This window comes from Adiantum capillus-veneris, chromosome 27 (assembly GCF_014529385.1).
Source record: "Adiantum capillus-veneris isolate H3 chromosome 27, ASM1452938v2, whole genome shotgun sequence".
Classification (NCBI taxonomy): Eukaryota; Viridiplantae; Streptophyta; class Polypodiopsida; order Polypodiales; family Pteridaceae; genus Adiantum; species Adiantum capillus-veneris.
Genome location: NC_140957.1, coordinates 26,931,810 through 26,951,290, shown reverse-complemented (window position 1 = coordinate 26,951,290; position 19,481 = coordinate 26,931,810). Strand labels below are relative to the sequence as shown.

General features: G+C 45.6%; 1 protein-coding gene across 2 annotated transcripts in view; it reads left to right on the top strand.

Annotated features, from left to right (window-relative positions):
• LOC147421680 (flowering locus K homology domain-like) overlaps positions 1 to 18,074 on the top strand; it is a 43,380-nt gene extending 25,306 nt beyond the window's left edge. Inside the window, exons 5-6 of one of the 2 annotated variants that reach the window (XR_015186742.1) lie at positions 16,337 to 17,088; positions 17,365 to 17,500. Coding sequence is in view for 1 of the 2 variants with exons in the window: in XM_086502631.1 (XP_086358757.1) it covers positions 17,365 to 17,559; positions 17,662 to 17,916 (450 nt within the window). In the remaining variant the exon portion in view is untranslated. Of the gene's footprint in view, positions 1 to 16,336; positions 17,089 to 17,364; positions 17,560 to 17,661 lie in introns of those variants that run through there. The other variant, XM_086502631.1, reaches the window with a different exon arrangement.
• Positions 18,075 to 19,481: the final 1,407 nt, after the last annotated feature.

Sequence of the window (19,481 nt, the reverse complement as noted above, 5' to 3'; positions counted from 1 at the left end):
TGGTTCTCTCGGAGGACCTCCTACACTACGCGGCATTGGGAGAGATCCTACTTGTAGGTGATTCAATGCCCGCACACAGAGCCAACAGTGCGAGATATATGACTTTGATGATTCCACCCTACTCCATACCATAGCGGCGGAGGATGTGGGACTAGGGAGGACATCAGAGGACAGAGGGAGTGACCCTACCAGATACGGATCACACTTACTGGCACTAGGATCAGCGCACCACCTCTTGATATACAAGGGGATGTCCCATTGGCCTATGTTAGGTGGATACACTTGCTTCCAGAAGGGAGGCAAGACAGGACAGGGAGGCAGGAAAGGCCAGAGCACAGTGGACTACATCTTAGGCTCCACAGGGGCCATGGATATTGTACGCTCCTTTACCATACCACCACGGCCCATCGGCGCGGATCATACATATCTCAGCCTCTCTCTCAGGACCAGTTTACCGACACCACCTCCCCAGTCCCCCATGTAGCATACCACTACACACTTCAGCGAGGAGCTTTCCGAGATTTAGAGATACCATGTGTACGCAGGGATCAGCCAACTAGACCCTGACGCCCCACTCTCCACACTCACCACTGAGCTCACCTCCATACTCCACTTAGCAGTGCTCGAGAGCTTTCCCTCGACCATGCACTCCAACGACACACCACTATCTGGGACGATGCCCCAGAATAGATGGTATGATGATGAGTGCAGACAGCTATATCAAAGGCTTAGGGCACAGCATATTACTGGGCAGATTTCCGAGAGACAGATGCACCGACAGATGGGTACTCTTACTAGACGTAAGAGGAGAGCCTTTGAGGAGACACAGTGGTGGGATATGTACCATACACTTCAAAGTCGAGAGGCAGCGATCTCTTGGAGAGATATGAGACAGCGGACCCAGTGGTATAGCATGCATATGCAGAGACACTATCAGGTGCCGGCTCAGTCCCCCCTTCCACACCCAGCAGCCCCCCGACCTACAGCTCCCACTCTCTTTACCATAGATATGGTGAGATGAGGCATTCAGAGTCTATAGCACCGCCGAGCCGCGGACCACACCGAGCTTCAGGGTGAGCATTTAATATACGCTACACACACTTTGGCTCCATTGATTGCACACCTGTTCAATAGGGCATTGGCAGAAGGATTCCCAGAAAGCTGGACTATGCGTACTATTGTGCCTATACATAAGGCTGGAGACCGCATGGATCCAGCCAACTACAGGACTATCATGATTGGTCATATGATGGCCAAGATTTATGGAGCAGTTTTAGAGTTAGAGTTGAGCAGATATGCAGAGACCGAGGGGCTACGCGCCTCCGGCACAGGCAGGCTTCAGACGCACATTCTCTACTGTGGACCACATCTTCACTCTCAGATGCCTGATAGAGCAGTCACGAAGTCGAGGGAGCATCACTAGCACCATCGGGGTAACACAGGGGTGTCCACTCTCCCCTACTCTATTTGGTCTATACATAGATGAGATAGAGACCTACATCCGACAGAGAGGAGGAGCAGGCGCCGACCTATCAGGCACTCGGGTACATATTATGCTATATGCTGATGACATTATTTTACTCGCAGAGTCATAGGAGGATCTCCAGGTCCACATACAAGCTCTAGACTTATTTTGTACACAGAGAGGAGTGACAGTGAACCTTGGCAAGACCAAGGTTTTGATATTCCACACATCAGGCATTGTTCGAAGGAGATCAGTTTTTCCTTTTGAGGGCAGCCAGATTGAGGTAGTAGAGTCATATGTATACTTGGGCATCACCTTTACAGCCAGAATTGGCCGCTTCTCTATGGCACAGGCAGCCCGAGATCGTACCACACGAGCGTATGCAGCTCTAGCCATGCTTGAGAGGGGATGCCATCAGACGCATTCCCGCACGAAGAGTTGGCTATTTGACACTTTAGTGACACCAGCTCTTCTATACGCTGCCCCAGTGTGGAGCCCAGGATTATCAGAGCAGGCTTGGAGTAGACTCGAGAGGCCACAGATATTGCTGCTTGCCCGGATGATCCGGAGCAAACCATCAGTCCCACATGATATTGTGAGAGCAGAGTTTGGTGCCCCACCCATGGTAGTGGAGGCGCTATTTCAGACAATGGGATACCTCCACAGGTTGTGAGGCATGAGGGCAGATAGACTACCTCGCCTTGCTCTTGAGGCTTTGGGGATGAGAGATCATGGTACGCGAGTGTGACTAGATGGCTTCAGACATACGGCTACTCTATGGACAGATTGCCTCCCTCCCAGTATGATCCAAATGCACCACGCCAGGCCCTCTCACACACTGAGAGGAACACAGTTATCAGATATGAGCTCATACAGAGGCATATAGAGCAGACTTGGCTCACACCTTCGCGACCATTGGCCACGAAGATGTCATACTACAGAGATCATTTCCTTAGGCTCACAGAGGACAGGTTCATACAGGGGCCCCACTACATGGATGTATATCTACCACATGGCATGAGGGTAGCCATTGGACAGCTTAGAGTATCATCTCACCAGCTTGAGATTGAGAGCGGCAGAGCAACACGGGTCCCACGCGAGGCCAGGATATGCAGATTATGCAGGCAGGAGGTAGAGTGTGAGAGACACTTCTTATGCAGATGCCCTCACTAATAACTATGAGGAGATCAGATCACGATACCCCACTTTATTTGGCAAGCGAGAGGTCTCATTACAGACAGTGATGACATCATTAGATCAGAGACTACTTCGGAGACTCTTGGTGGAGATGCACCAGCATAGAGAGAGAGCCCTCTAGACGGGGGAAGGTGGAGGATCGGACAAGCAGACACACCTCACAGACTACTTCCAGGCTAGAGTACCCATGCAGCCACAACCATCCACACATCAGGGGATGACTTTGATACGAGCTGAGGAGGCGAGAGCTAGGCGGAGACCACGACTACCAGGATATCGCTCCAAGGCCTCTCAGAGACAGAGACGAGAGGTCCAGGCCATCAGGGATCGACATACAGTATATATTCAGAGGAGCGCAGAGCAGACACTAGACATGGCGAGCATAACCAGAGTCCTCACATCAGGCTCACGGATGTACCAGATACTACACTGTGCCATCATTACGGGATGGAGCTGATGTACCACACCACCCCCCCTCCCTCCTCCCCTCACTCTCACTACATGCATACATGCCTCTCTATGTACACCTGATGTTTTGTTATTACCCGGTCACCCCACATCTGCGCACCGGATGCTTTGTTATTACCCGGTCACTTACCACACTACACTCCGGATCCCATCATTACCCGGTCATTTTGCACATACCAGATATCCATAGGATATTCACATTTTTGTACATGGATTTGTCTCATAGGCCAGTTTTCTTTGGCCTTTTGAAGACGTAAATAAAATCTCTCTCTCTCTCTCTCTCTCTCTCTCTCTCTCTCTCTCTCTCTCTCTCTCTCTCGTGCTCACTGTAACAAACTTGGACACCCCAAGTCAAGATTCTATCGTGACACAACAAAGATTCACTTCAAAACAATTCACACTTCACAATTTAGTCGACACGGCCCAACGTAGCTCCGTGCCTAGAGATATTGTCCCTAAAGATTGGCGCCCCTTTTTGTATTTCTTTTTGTATTAATTTGTGTTCAAAGTACAAGAGAGTATGTAGGTGCTCACTCTTAGACTCTAGTTCAGATGCTTTGAGAAGTGAGGCCCTGCCCACTTATTTATTGATACAAGGGATGCCCAAAAGCAGTAAGTGAAAAGCTTCTCTCACAATAAAGCAATTATCCCAAAAGCTGCCATGATTTTCAGCTAGCGCAAAAAGAAGCCTCCGCAATTTGTGGAGATCTGTACGCTGCCACGTCAGTGCGTTTTGTGCCGCAAAATCCGGAAGTCTGTACAGTTGGCCACTTCAGCACTGTGGGGTCCGTACTGCTGCCATGTGTCAGAGTGTGTCCGGGGTATGTTGTCACGTCACCCATTTGTGACATACCCCCCTCTTGAAAGCATTGTAATCGCCCTCGATTACGCTTGCAAAATAGACAGAGGCCATAAATTGTCTTAGCAGACACTGACTGTTAGTACTGATGCACTAGGCACAACACATCCAACACATGTACTAATCGACAGTCACATCACATGACATCATAGGACATCACTTGACATCACAGGACATCACATGACAACATGACAAATCACATTCAAAATCATTCCAAATCTCAGACCATGATTAATCCGGCAACGTATTTAGCAATCGCATTTAGATCTAGTCGCGACTTCACAGATGCCCGATTAACTAATCCATATTGCAATTATGTCTATAGAGATGTATGAGACCGAAATGCTGCAGTCATTTCGTCTATCAGTTCATGCACTCAAACAAGCCAAGTACAAATCAATCAATATCATTTTCATTATCGGGAATTCCAGTTCATAAAGTCATACAACAGAATACTGTCAGCTCAACAGTATCCCTGAAACCCAAAGGGACATCAGTGACTCTATATCAAAAATCGGGGCAATCTGTTGACAAAGGAGCGGAGTGACTCCCCTCTTGTGCAAACCCGATGCACTAGATTCGTGCATGCTGAAATCGAGGTTCTATTGGAGTAGACTATGCTAAACCGAATGCTTCAAGGTAAAGTTCCACAATCTAAGGAGTATCTACTAGGTCCTCCTCCTCCATCCACTTTGCATCCAATGTAGGATAGTTCTTGAATTTAACCAAAGAACCGCCTAATCACTTTACCTTTAATCTTTCTATCTTTATGTGCCAGTATCTGTTCTTGAATGAGTATCTCCTTGCTTTCCTCCACTATGGGTTGCTCATCTAGCTCCCCATCGTCGGGCACATCGCCTTTAAAAGGCTTCAAGAGACTCACATGAAAAGCATTGTGAATTCTCCAAGTATCTGCCAGCTTCAGTCTAAAGGAGACATCATTTGTCTTTTCTTTTATGTGGAAAGGTCCATAGTATCTCATGCTAAGCTTTGGAAAAAGCCGCTCCTTTCCCTTTTTCTTTCTCAAGCGTGCCTTCTCAAAATGTAAGAGCACCCAATTGTCTTCCTTTAATTTCCAACGCGACGGTGTCCATCTGTTGCCTTCTTGTGTCTTTCCTGAGATTTCTCTAAAGCCTCCTGGACCTTGGCAAAAGTAGTGTCCAAGTCCCTCGTGTATTGGTCGGCTTCAAAATTTTTATCTTTCATGCTTAGGAAGGGTGGAACCTTCGTAGCACCTTGAATAATCTCAAATGGCGCCTTCCCTGTCGAAGGGTGGATCGTGTTATTGTAGGCAAATTCCACCAAAGGTAAAAACTTCTCCCGTTGAGTCTTCTGATCCGAAATGTAAGACTTTAATAAATCCAATACGACTGAATTTGCAATCTCAGATTGCCCATCTATCTGCGGGTGGAAAGATGACGAGAACTGCAACCGTGTGCCAATGTTCTCCCAAATAGCCTTCCACAACAAACTCGTGAATCGGGGATCTTTGTTAGAGACTATTGTCTCAGGCATGCCATGTAATCTGAATATCTGGGCAATGAACAGTCTTGCTAAATGATCCGGCTTGACCCTTTTTTTTTCACTGGAATGAAATGAGCTTGCCCAAAAAGCTTCTAACTTCATGGACATTCTTCAAATCGGGCCAATCACGTGTAGTCTCAATCTTGGCCGGGTCCATATGTACTCCTTCTGCTGAGACGATGTGTCCCAAAAAGTGTATCTTCGGTAAGAAAAATTCACTCTTCTTGGCATTGATCACCGACTTATGATCAATGCCTGAAAGACCTGTAGCAGATGTTGTCTATGTTCTACCTTATCCTTGGACAAGACTATAATGTCATCAAAGAAAGTGCCAACAAAAGATCTGTACTCTCTGAAAACCTTGTCCATCATTCGGTTAAAAGTCACTGGAGGATTGGTAAGGCCAAAAGGCATCATCAAAAATTCATATAAATCGAAACTCGTCCGAAAAGCTGTCTTGTAGACATCTCTTGGCGCGATTCGGATCTGATGATATCGGCTCTTCAAATCGATCCCGCTAAAACAAGAGGGTCCTTGTAGTCGGTCAAGAATATCATCGATCCTCGGAATCGGAAATCTGTTCTTGATGGTGATTTTATTGGGAGCTCTATAATCAATGCACATTCTCCAAGATCCGTCTTTCTTTAAAACCAACAACACCAAAGAGCAATAGGGTGAAGTACTTTGCTGGATAAGACCCTTTTCCAAGAGGTGTTTCACTTGGTTCATAATCTCTTCCTTCTAGGCTCGGCTCACACGGTAAGGTGGTCGGTTTGGTGGTGTGCTTCCAAGTATCAGATCAATGGTATGATCCTTAGGACGAGCTGGTGGGAACTCGCTTGGCAGGCCCTCTGAATAGCAATCGGCATGAGTGTGGAGAAAATCTTGGCGTTCTTTATCAAGTTTAGACATATTTATTATATGTTCATCATTTAACTCTTTCAAAAAGATCGAGTAAACAAACAGACTGGATTTCATTAATTTTGAAACGGCCGAAGCTGATACAATAGGGGCAGACTCCCCCTTCAATTCACATCAAGTACAATTTTTCGGCCCTTTTCATTTGTAAATGTTGCTTTCTTCGCCTGATAATCCACCACGACGTTGTTCTTATGGTACCAAAGGACTCCTAGGAGGACATCACAACGTTCCAAGGGCATTATGTAGAAGTCCTCGTGCCCCAAATACCCCTGACAATGCAACCGAAGTTTGCCAATGACAGGTGTAATGGCTACGTCCCGTCCGAGTGCCGCTAGAACTGCCTCTGCTTGTGGTCCCATCCGACCGGGTGTAATCTCGAGCCGCGCCGCCAATTTAGATGAAATGAAGTTGGCCTTGGCTTCTTCATCAAAGAAAATCAGGGCTTCTTGATCTTTCACTTTGTCCCAAGCTCGGCAAAGTTCTGTACTTTCATTTATCGTGCTTGGGTTAGTATCCATGCAATCTGGAACCAATCCTGCTTTCATCTTGCCTTTTCTGCCACGTTCCTCAGCTGCTCTTGGCCTGTCTTCATTCTGTTCTTGCTATGCCTTTTTAGGGCAGTTGGGGAGACGTGCCCATGATCCCCACATCCGAAACATTTCCCCTCTTTGATGTAGTTGGCCCTCTCTCGAAGAGTGAGCCGGGGTCGTGAATCCTTGTCTTTCTTTTCTTGGGAACTCTTTTTTCTTTTTACTTTCATTATTAGAAGTCTGTTGAGTTCTCTGAGTCAAGATCTCATCTGTGGAGTAAGTCAGATTGCCCAAGTGTATGGCAAAACCCCGTTTCGCATGTCCCATCAATTCTTGAATAGAATTTGTGTTAGGTGCAGCGGAATGAATGTTTGCGCTTTGCTCAAGATGAGTGCTCCGAATTGTGCTCAAGGTTCCTTTTGTTCTTATGTAAGGTAGATCCTTCCGTTCTTAATGAGAGAATGCTATGATCACAAACAAAGTGAATGGACACTGTGCGTGTAAGTGTATGAGACTGAGAGATAGAGAGAGAAGAGAATACGACACCAGAGACGTTGTAAAACCCTCCTCCGAAGGCCCCACTCTCGTCGGTGAGAGTGGTCTACTTATGATTGCACAATCTGGTACAAATGGTATGCATGAGACTGATGCAAGTCTAGGCTATGTCGACGATGACGACGGGGATGACGAAGTCGACCTAATGGCTGAAATCTGCAATCTTCCTATTGCTGTCCAAAAACGCTATGGGCTGAAATCTGCTAATCTTCTATCTGCTGAATTCTGACTCTATGTCGGTGGCGATGTCGATGACGACGATGCGACAACGACGCGATGAAAACGCAGATGCTCAAATCTGCGTTTTCCGGGCTGAAACTGTCAACCTTGCGGAAATTGACCGTGCGGCGAGGAGTTGCTGCAGGAAGGTGAGATCTGCGAGGTTTGGGACTTTATCTGCGGGTGCTAACTGCTGAAAACTGAAAACGCTAATGTTCCTTGCTGTTCCGTGGTGGTAAAGCTGCAAAACGCCAGGGCTGATCTGCAAACCAAAAACGCTAGGGGCTGAAATTCGTCTTTCTGTCGGCAATTGCTCTGCAAAATGCAAAACGCTAGGCTGCTCTGAGGTTCTGCTGTCGCCGGAATCCGCAAAAGCAAATCGTTGGCTGATCTGTGATGAAAACGCTAGGTGATGGCTCTACTCCAAAAACGCTAGGTCTCTTGGGGGGGTTCTGTTGAGAAGGTGCCTGTTGAGCTTGGAGCTCCTACGGCCTCTTCTGCCAAATAGTGCTAGCTCTAGTTTGGTTATATACAATGTAACAGACTTGGACACTCCAAGTCAAGAATCAATCGCGACAGCACCAAAATAACCACTTCAAAACAATTCACAGATCACAATAGATTTGCACTGGCCCGGCGGAGTTCCGTGCCTAGAGATATTGGCCCCAAAGACTGGCGCCCCTTTCGGTATTTCTTTTTATATTAATCAATTCAAAGTACAAGAGAGTGGCTAGGGTTTCACTCTCAAACTCTGCGTCCAGATGCTCTGAGAAGTGAAGTCCTCACCACTTATTTAAAGATACAAGGGATGCCCAAAAGCAGAGCCCCAAAAGCTTTTAAAATAAAAAGCATCAGTTCTCTCTCTCTCTTAGAGAGTCTTTTCTCTTTTTTTATTAAAAAAAAGCAAAATTCGCGTCGCTCATCTTTCTAAATATTTTTTTTTCTTTTTTAATAATCCGCCTCTGCGATTTCCAGAAATTAGGGTTTCTGGCAGAAAATTAGGGTTTGCAAGAATTTTAGGGTTTTTGTTGTCCGCCATGTCATCACTTTGTGACATACAAACTTAGCAAAATTGCCCTACCTACTTTTGTTGGAAAGTCACTTAAAAATAATAATTGAAAAATGTCAAAAATAGGGAAAATAGGCTAAATGTACTAGAAAAATCCCCTAACTGATTCTAATGGATTCTGATAGGAATTCTGATGATCATGTTGTGTGCAACCAAAGGATATGCATCTACACTAAGTGATTGGGCATGCACGGTCTACGAATAGACTCACAAAGTGCCAGATCACTTCTAATCTAGACTGATTGGATTGACTGAACCTTGATCATGCTGTAGCTTGTCCACGGACACATAGGGTCGGATGTGTTAGGTGACAATTTGACTTTTGTTCCAAGTAGTAGTCTCGGATCTTTGTAGGAAGTCTGCAGCAAAACAGCTGAATCTGTTCTTTAAACGAGACCTTCTTAAATGAAGAAGCTGGTAGAAAAGAGCTCCAAAATTTCTTGCAATACGCGTCCAGAGAATCTCCCTTGGTCATCCGAAGATGATTCCAAGCAGTTCGTATATCTCGTTCGTACTCCCAAGTCAGCCAAGAAGAAATAAAAAGCCTTTTGAATTTCAACCATTTAACCGGAGCTTCCTTTCTTAGTAGAAGGGTGGACCACCATGTTCGAGCATTTCCTTTGAAGAAAGATGTAGCCTTCCGAATCTTGGAGTGCCATGAGTAATGCACTCCAGAGAAAGCTATGTCAAATTGCTGTATGAAGGCCAAAGCCCTCGGAGCATCTCGAAATTAAAAAAAAGAGTCAAACTTAATTGACTGTCCACCTTCTTTGAATTCTCTTACTTTCTTGCTTTTATCTTCGAGGAAGTCATATTGGTTGGCTATGTAAAAATGCTTCTTCTTTGCATAAAACATGTGATCGTCTGAGTCCGAACTGTTTGAGGATGAGTCCTCTGTAGAACTTTCAGAAGCTGGGCGAAACTTAGGCTTCTTTGCCTTTTTCTTGCCCTTTCCAAAGCTTTGCTTTTTGCTTCGCTTTTCCCTTTTCTGCCTTCTTTGCTCGAGTTAGAAGAACTAGAATAACTGTAAGAAGAAGAAGAAGAAGAAGATCTGGGTAGTCCTTCAAATCGTACACGCTTCTTCTGCTTCCTTGCCGATGCAAAAGTAGATTGACGACCCAAATAACTCAGGAAGTCAGTTTGTTTCTTCTGCTTTTTGTCGTGCTTTTTGGCTTTATTGTTCGCGTCCAAAATCCGGTTGATCTGTGTGTGAACCACCTCTTCTAATTCTTGCTCTGTAAACATCCTCGGAGAAGGATGTTTCTTGAGTGCCTGTTTGATGGGCGGCTCTGTGGCCTTTTGCCACTGGGTGTGCACTTCTTCGAAGGATTGCCGAGTCAAAAATTTTGCAAGTTTTGAATCCTTCACAATGTTAATCATCATCTTTGTTGCGTCGTCAACCAATTGTCGACATTCCATCTCTTCAATCTCAGCTTGAGTAGGCCGAGGTGGGCCATACTCTTCTTCCAATCGCTCATGAGAATCTTCTCCGCGATCTCCTCTCGCACTCGCAAATGCAGAAGAAGTCGATTGATTTCTGTTGAATCCATAAGTGTCTCGAGAAAAGTATCGGATTTCCCGGTAGAAGAGAAATCGACCGCGCTCTGATACCATTGTAATAAACTTGGACACCTCAAGTCAAGATTCTACCGCGACACAACAGAGATTCACTTCAAAACACTTCACACTTCACAATTTAGTCAACACGGCCTGGCGTAGTTCCGCTCCTAGAGATATTGGCCCCAAAGACTGGCGCCCCTTTCGGTATTTCTTTTTGTATTAATCTATGTTCAAAGTACAAGAGAGTGGGTAGGTGCTCACTCTCAGACTCTGCGTCCAGATGCTCTGAGAAGTGAGGCCCTGCCCACTTATTTATTGATACAAGGGATGCCCAAAAGCAAAGCCCCAAAAGCAGTAAGATGCTCGAAGAAGTGAGGCCTTGTCCACTTATTTATTGATACAAGGGATGCCCAAAAGCAATAAGTGAAAAGCTTCTCTCACAATAAAGCAATTATCCCAAAAGCTGCCAGTAATTTTTAGCCAGCACAAAAAGCAGCCTCCGTAATTTGCGGAGATCCGTATGCTGCCACGTTAGCCTGTCAGCACGTTTCGCGCCGCAAAATTAGGAAGTCCGTACAGTTGGCCACGTGAGCACTGCGGGGGGTCCATATTGCTGCCACGTGTCAGAGTGTGTCCGGGTCTTCTACCACGCCACTTATTTGTGACACTCACTCCCATTGGTCTCTACGCTTCCGCATCGTCGACTTTGACATGGCATTAGAGCTTAGTGCTTGAAGCCCTTGGTATGGAGGAGCAGCCGTGCAAAGCCTAAGAAGAGAACTGCATCCTGTGGGTCGTCGGTATCCTTTTAAAGCCCACAACGTTTTAAAACGCCGGGCGTTTGTGGCTCCTTCACCGGCGTTTGAAAATTTTGCTTGCTGTCGCAGTGTTTTAAAACGTTGGCAACAAAGGCAGCAAACTCCCCTGGCAACGCCTCCTCTCGATCGCGTTTTGAGACGCCCACAGCCCTGCCATACAGCACAGTGTCCACCCCTCCTTGCGCGTTTTGAGATGCCCACCCTCCGACAAGCGACCTTCCCCTTTCCTAGCGTATTGAAACGCTACTGTCAACAGCGCCCTGCTCTCTCCACTTGCATTTCGAGACACAACCATTGTCAATGCCATCCCACAGTCCCCTCTTGCCACCTCTTGGCTAGCGTTTTAAAACGCTGTTTGGCAGAGAGAGGGTGCCCCAAGGCACTAGGCTAGGGGTTGCGTCGGCCTTGCCTTGGAGGACACAATGCAAGGGCGGTACCTCGTGGAAAAAGGCTTTCGTAGCCATTTGGAGGAGACCTTTGGAGAATGGCTTGAGAACATAACCTTGCATGGATTGAGCGACTTGGACGGGCATTGGGAGGAGCTTTAGAAGGCGAATAGCGAGGAGCAATGGAGGATCTTTGGACGAGATCCTTGACGCGGCTTGGGAGATCGGAGAGTTTTGCTTTGGCGATTCGACTTGGAGATTGTGCGGCCAATCATTGGAGTGCAAGAAGGCGAGAGTTCACTTCCAAGTTTTGCAACTTCAACAAGGCCTCCCCCAACAACGACCAAAAGCAACCAAAAGCTATGGATAACGGATCGTCAACCATCCAGCGGCCTGTACACCGGCACAGATCTCAAGGAACCCGGCAATTTGTTTGGCTCGAGTTTATGAAGTCAAAGGAAAATGGAGGAGTTCCAAAGGTCAATTGGACAAGGATGACAGTACCAGTACTCAGTTAGCTGCCTCGGTATCCGAGAGGTACGACCACAATCATGAATGTGATTTAACGCTTTGTTTGGCTCGAGAGTTTGAAGCCAAAGGCAAAAGCAGGAACTCAAAGATAGACAAGGACAAAGGCAAGTTGGACAGAGATTACGTTAATAAAGATTTGACAGAGGAGATCGGCATGGCACTTGTGGGAGTGGCCACAATGGCCTCGACGTCAGATTTCTAGTCAAATGACAGGTGTCACCACTAGCTTCAGCCAGAGAGAGGCTTGTGAGTGGCAGAGAGGGCAAGCAATGCTCCCTATAATTAATTTGGACCCTTGTGTTGGAGTTCAGGTTATTGGTGTTTGGACCTGTAGGTCGGAGTTCAATGCACATGCATCTGGCAGGGAACCAATCAGACGTCCAAAACACTATGGATGAGTGCACCAATCCATTGTTGATGGTCAGATTATGGACAAGATGTGTTCCAACAGTTCATTATCTTGGATTTTTATATTTTGACGTGATGTGTTCACAATTCACGAATGGGGATTATTGAACGTAGCGTGGACTACAGCTCAAAGTTTCTACAAAGGCAACTAATGCTCAAGATGGCATGACTTTCAGATACAAAGTTGAGGAGAGCAACACCGAGGTGTATTTGTATCCCGGCCTGTGCTGGGTGTCCATGGTAGCTTCTTCATCGACTTGGTCTCACTATTGATGTCCACTATGAGCTGCAGAGAGGGTGTTAAAGTTTAGGCATCTCAAGTCAACTGCCCAATGTGATCCCATTATTTAGTTTGGCTTTTAGGTATTTATTTTACTTATTTGTCAAAGTCTTCGGTAAGGCAATTTACTGGGATTGCTATATAAGCAACCCCTTGCCTCCATTGTATACACATTCAGTTATTCATTGCCAAGGTTGATTGGTTCAGGAGACTCTCTCTCTCTCTCTCTCTCTCTCTCTCTCTCTCTCTCTCTCTCTCGTGCTCACTCCCCTTGCTCACTCTCTACGCTTCCGCATCGTCGACTTTGACATGGATGGGGTCCCATAAGTTAGTGGAAACTCTTCTTTAAAGATTAGGCCACTCGGCAAGACTTAGTAAGTTGCTAAAACTTCTTCTACTGCTTCTTCTCTTAGTAGGCCCCTCGGCCTGGATCTGTAGGTCAACTAGGATTGGGCCTAGGAAACCCCAAACTGTCGGACCTTCAGTGGCCTAGCACGTTAGCAGTTTGTGACATCCCCCCTACTTGAAAGAAGAGTAGTCGTCCGCGATTTCAGTATATCTGTAAAAAAACTCAAGTTAGCTCAAAAATTTTCGAGGGTCATTCCGAGGGACAATCGTTTTTCTTATTTTAGATGGGAGCTCTTAATATTCGGGCGTCGCAAAATTAGCCATCACGCTCAGACCGCGTTGGTCTGTAATAGGTGTCTCGATGCACTAAATTTACATACCCAGGCAATCTCACCCAATTAGGAATATTGTGAGTGGTTGGCACATCACAATGCAACACAAATACTCACATATGCATATTACAAGACAAGGAACAATGCTGCTAAGCACTCCCCCCCGGAGATAGACGATGTGCGGTATGACGCTACTCAACGACTACCTCGCCACTCCCCCTGCAAATAACCTAGAAAGGTCCGGGCCATGAGCTCAAAGGATTGATACAACCAAATGCACCCCAGACTGTAGCGTGCATCGCTTGGAGGTTTCAAGCATACAACTATCCGTCTGCATCGTTTCGAGGTTTTCAAGCATACAACGAAACGTTCCCTAGACATCGCGTCTGCGTCATTTCGAGGTTCAGACATCATCAAACAACATTTGTCACTACTCCACTTGGGAGTAAATCACCAATCATTGAAACTAATATTTAAACGAGAGTCAAACAATTCAAATTGACACCAAGACAGGTTTAAAACAATTACCATCTATTTCAAACAAATTCTAAACAAGATCACGAAATAATTTTTCGAATTGGTTATCAAAAATTGAAAAAACTGCACTAGCATTCTCGGTGTCAGTCGAGCTCGAAAAGGCAATGGGCTTTCCATTCTAAGGCCTGCACCAAAAATAAGGGTTAGGTTTCTCCCAGAAGTTTGTAGCCGACTGCAACATGGTCCATAAAGCTCCTGAATGGTCGAAACTAGCTTGGTCAGACAGTGTTCTTGTAGCAGTGATGGCAGCCATTTGTAGCGGTGATTGCAGTCCTCAGGTATAGCAATCACAATGGGCCTCCAAGGTTATTGGTCCGAGAAGAGACACTTGATGAGAGATGTCGAGAAATTTCAAGTTGTAATCTGCTAGGGTTTTTGTGGCAAGCATTTCAAGATACCCTGCTTTGCCAGAAACGACATTCCAAAGGAGGATGTCAGATGGCATGTAACTTCGAGCAAATTTTTTTTCTTGAAAGCTTGCCAAGTCCTTGGAGTGTGCGGCTTGATATCTAAAGACATCCACCATTGCATGGCATTGCCTCTGAGAAAAGTGGTTGCTCAAAAGATCTTTGATTCTTTTGAGTAATCCCCAATAGCATAGATGATGTCAAACTGTTTCAGAAATTGTTTAAGTTTTCCTTTGATCCTTCCCTCTCGAAAAACGAGAAACATTTCTTGTGAAATTTGGAAGCCACATCTTGCTCTGTCTGCTCTTTGGAAGGACTTGTATGCTTTCAGAAAAGCACATGACTGAAGCTCTGATATCACGGTAACGGGAGGGCACTACTTGCCAACGGAAAAGAATAGATTGAACAACTTTAAGCACTTCAAATAACAACTGAATGGAAAGAGATGCACGACACACGAGACACGGAGTGGCGGAGTTCCACCCCATGAGAGCACTGGCCCCAAGCCCTAGCACCCCTTCGGTATTTCTTTATATTGTTTCAACTCAGTACAACAGCGGCGTCACGTATCTACATCTTCACGTGGAAGCATGCCGGATAGTGAGCCCTTGCCACATATTTAAAGGCCCTAGGCCTGAAAAGCAGTTTACAGTGAAATCACATGATCCTAAAGGCATTTGGTCTCCCAAAATCAGCCAGCGCAAATCCAAGGGATTCCGTACAGTTCTGCCACGTCAGCATGCTGCAACGCCAAACACAGAAATCCGTAGTGTTGCCACGTGGTGTGTCAGCGCAAAACGCGAAAGGTCTATACAGCTGCTGCCACGTCATCAATTCGCTACGCAAGCCTTCAGAGTGTGTGTGGGTGCTTTTTTTTTAATGTTTTTATGCCCTAGTAACTTGGGCCCCATCGGACAGGGTCCCGTAAGCTAGTGAGAACTCTTCATCAAAGATTAGGCCACTTGGCAAGAGAGTAAGTTGGTAAAACTTCTTCTGCTGCTTCTTCTCTTAGGGTTTAGGCCCCTTGGCCAGGATTTGCAGGTCGACTAGGGTTGGGTCTGGGAAACCCCAACCCGCCGAGTCTTCAGTGGCTTGACACATCAGCAGTTTGTGACACTGGCCATCATGGCTATTACATTAGATTGGCTTTTTTGGGTGAGGTGCCTCTTGATCAGCGGCTAGATGCTCGTTGGCAGCCTGTTTGAGTGGTGGGCTCTTTGGTGCAGTGCTCTTGTGTCGACCCTGTTTTCAGAGTACATGAGGCACCGCTTTGGAGGTTGTGGATATGGCAAGGACGTCCATTGGTTGAGTTGGACTAGGATCCTTGTGAGTGGCAGTGTCCTTCTCTAGAGGCTAATGGGGCACCTCTTTCCTTTTTTGAGCACACCATATCCCTTGGGAGGAGGATCATATTGAGGACACGATGCCCAAGTCACTGTCCTTGTCAGTCAAAGGGATGGGGAGGTCAGCTTATCTCTCCAGCCTTTCAATGATAGTTTAGGTCATGCATTTGGAGCATCAGAATCAGCCGCCGGATATGCTATTTCATGTAGATGAGTATGCATACAGGATTGCCAGTGGGCACTTGGGCCGACTCCCGAGATTACTGGTCATGGCCATACTCTGCAGCATGAGTCCTAGAGTCGCTGTTTGTGGGTTTGCCCTTATGCTCAGCCAGTGTGGATGGCGGTTTGTTGTTTGCTGATTAGAGTGGGAGCTCATGATGGATTTGTGACTTGGGGGGCTGTTGCTTCGGTTTTGCAATTTCCAGGGTATCACACTCTTTTTCATTGCTCTCCCGACAGATCTGGCCTCATGCTTACATCATTGGGATATAGATTGGGCACTCTATAGATGGTTCCAATTACTGTCCATCACTTGAACTACTCTCAGACTGATGCAGTTTTCACTATGATCTGCAGCATCACTTTATGAATCATGTGGAAGGCTTGTTGTGCTCACATTCTGGGCTAAGAGTCTTCCCCGACGTTGACCACCTTGACAGCTGTTTGGGCAGAGGTGCTGCATACTCTTCGCAGCCAATGGGGTACTTCAGCCGGCTCTTCCAAGGCAGCAGAGAGAGGTATATACTCTTTTCCCAGAGAGTGAGATTGATTGGATGAGATTTCCAGGTCTATTGCCAAAGTTTCAGCCACATATTTTGGAGATTGGCATTTGTTTTGGGTGTGGTTTTGAGTGAGGGTGGTGCACCATCCGATGGTATATTGATACTTCACCCTCTCGCGTGAAGAATCCTCACGGTGCAAATGTTTCCCTACTATCCATGAGGTGGCATGCATCAAAGAGTATCTTTTATTGGATCATCCGGAGACTGTTTTGTATGTGGCCGACCAGGGCATATGGCAACTGGATGCACTAGGAGGATAGAGCATCTAGAGGATTGACAACACTCTGTCTTCGGAGAGATAGAGAGAGGTATTGTATGGTACAAGGAGGTCAGAGGCAGAAAGAGCTAGATGGAGAGAAGCAAAGAAGAGGAGAGGGTGATAGAGACGCGCAAAGATCCTCCATGGGATCCACCTTTTCAGGCTTGTTCTTCTTCAACAGAGATACCACCTGGCTCTCCTGAGCCCGTCAGGGTTCTTGGGGATAATTTTGAACCTTCATGCAGTTCAGACAGAGATGATATTCCTCTTGCTGTGCTCATGACACGGTATGAGGATAATTTTTCTCCTCTTGGATTACAGATTTTTTTTTTTAACATTAGAAGATCTAAGAGACTTTTTAAGGAAACTAAGATTTAGTCTTGGTAATTGCTGTATATTTTATGGACATTTTGGGGGCTACATCTATGTGGCGGTCGGCTTTGTACATTTATATTGAAGCTTTACCCATGAGAAGTTTATTCTACTTAGGAGATTTTGCTTTTTGAGAGAGAGAGAGAGAGAGAGAGAGAGAGAGAGAGAGAGAGCTTTGGTATGATGACCAGGTAACACAGCACATGCAAGTGCCCGTATCTTACGCAGATGCAATTATTGGGATGGGAGGTACAAACATCAGCTCCATGCGCATGGCAAGCGGGGCAACCATTGATGTACAAGAGGCTGCAGACTGTCCTGGCGAGATGACGATCGAACTTCAAGGGACGTCCACTCAAGTTCAGACTGCAGTCCAACTTATTCAGGTCACTCTCTATGTGGTTGAGGTCTTACTTTTGTCATGGGAGGGGTCTTGCTGTTTTCTCTTGCAATAGGAGATTAATTAGCTTCTTTTTTTATGAAATCAGAACTCCATGATGACGGTTGCACCTCCCGCCTTCTCTGACACATCCGCTCTGTCCGGAGCTTCCCTATACAATGCACTACCCTCCAATTCTTACACTCCAGCATCAACTAATTCCACATATTCTTCTATACCTTCATACACATCCATGGATAATGGTGGGTACCTATCTTACACCCAGTCGGTTCCTGCTTATTCTTCAACCGCAGGTGCTACCACTGGCACATATGGTTCTTACTCTAGTGCTTACTCTTACTAAGTCAAAGTGATGAAATAGACAAATGTAAGATTTATCAATAGATGATGTTAACTATCATAAAGAATTTGAAAGGGATAAATATCAAATTTGGAATTGGGAGCAACTTCTTCAAGCAAATAGTCCCAATGAGGCTGTGTCGGTGGTATTGTGCCGAGTAAAAGTAGTGGTTCCTCATGCCTAACATCATTGAAAATAGGAAATTAAACGAATTGTAACCAGTTGAAATCTCAAGTTCTCAAGCATGCAAGAAGATAAAGCTGGCTCCAATTAGTTGGCTTAAAGGTATACTTGAAATATAGGCAGGTAGTTTGCGACTTTTTTCCCTCCCAATTATCGGAGAAAGGGAACGGAGATGCTCATTATAGAACCTCGCTTAATTGACAACAAGTTCTTCTAAAAAATATCCTTGCTACCCTTGTATCAATGGCATTGTTTGTTAGGTTAAATTTATTTTGCAACGAAATCAAGAATGTGAGTAGCAAGGTTTGCAATTTTTTTTGGAGAGAAATCTGGTCGACTTACTGTGGTTCATGGATGTTGCCAAAGCTTGTGATACACTACACAGTGCCTTGCAAAGTTGGTCAATTGCAAAGTCTTTGCAATCACATTCAAAGACTTGCAAGCAAAGATTATTGACTAGTATTGAGTATCTTTGTAGCGAGACGTAGGATCGGATTCATGGAAGAGTAACTTTAAGTATACTTGCAATGTCCTCCTATCAGATTTGCTCACCACAATGTATGTTGCACAGTATTTGGTGCACATATATTTGGTGGATTCCAGCTTACTCGTTGATAAAGTCTTTATTTGTGATTGTGAATGGCATGAAGCTAATTCGGAATCCCAACCTTGAGGTCCAAGGCACGGTGGACGCAGTGAGTAACCTCGAGGAAATTTTTTTCTAGAGTATTCTCTGTGATACTAGACCACATGTACATGCTATTAGTACTAAGGCTCGTGGTCAGTGACCATGGAGTGTGGGTTGGCATAGTCAATACCGCACATGCTATAACACACACACACACACACACACACACACACACACACACACGTTTATATACTAAACCTATTAGTACTAAGACTGGTGGTCGATGACCACGGAGTGTGGGTTGGCATAGTCAATACCGCACATGCTACACACACACACACACGCACACACGTTTATATACCACCCACCCGTAGCTCTATAAAAGGAGGCCATCTCCATGAACCATGGTATTTAATATTAAAGGATAACCAACCCGTTCTATTTTGCTTACTAGATGTAGCTCTACTTTGAGAGTGCATAGGTAGACGACGCCATCACTTTGTAATAGCATCAATTTAAATTTTGATTTTCCACTCATCTACTTTGCATCATATCTCTCTCTCGTCTCTCTGCTCAAAGATCCTATTTTGTTCTACATTTCTTACAGGTATCGAAGCATTAGGTGCTTGTAACTAAGAGTGCACGATAAGTACTTGTATTACCTTGCAAAATCAGTCCCTTATTATATTGGCGCCTATGAATGTGTTATCGACGCTACTCTGCTACGCATTCGTCCACCTGCTCTCAAAGAAGGCAA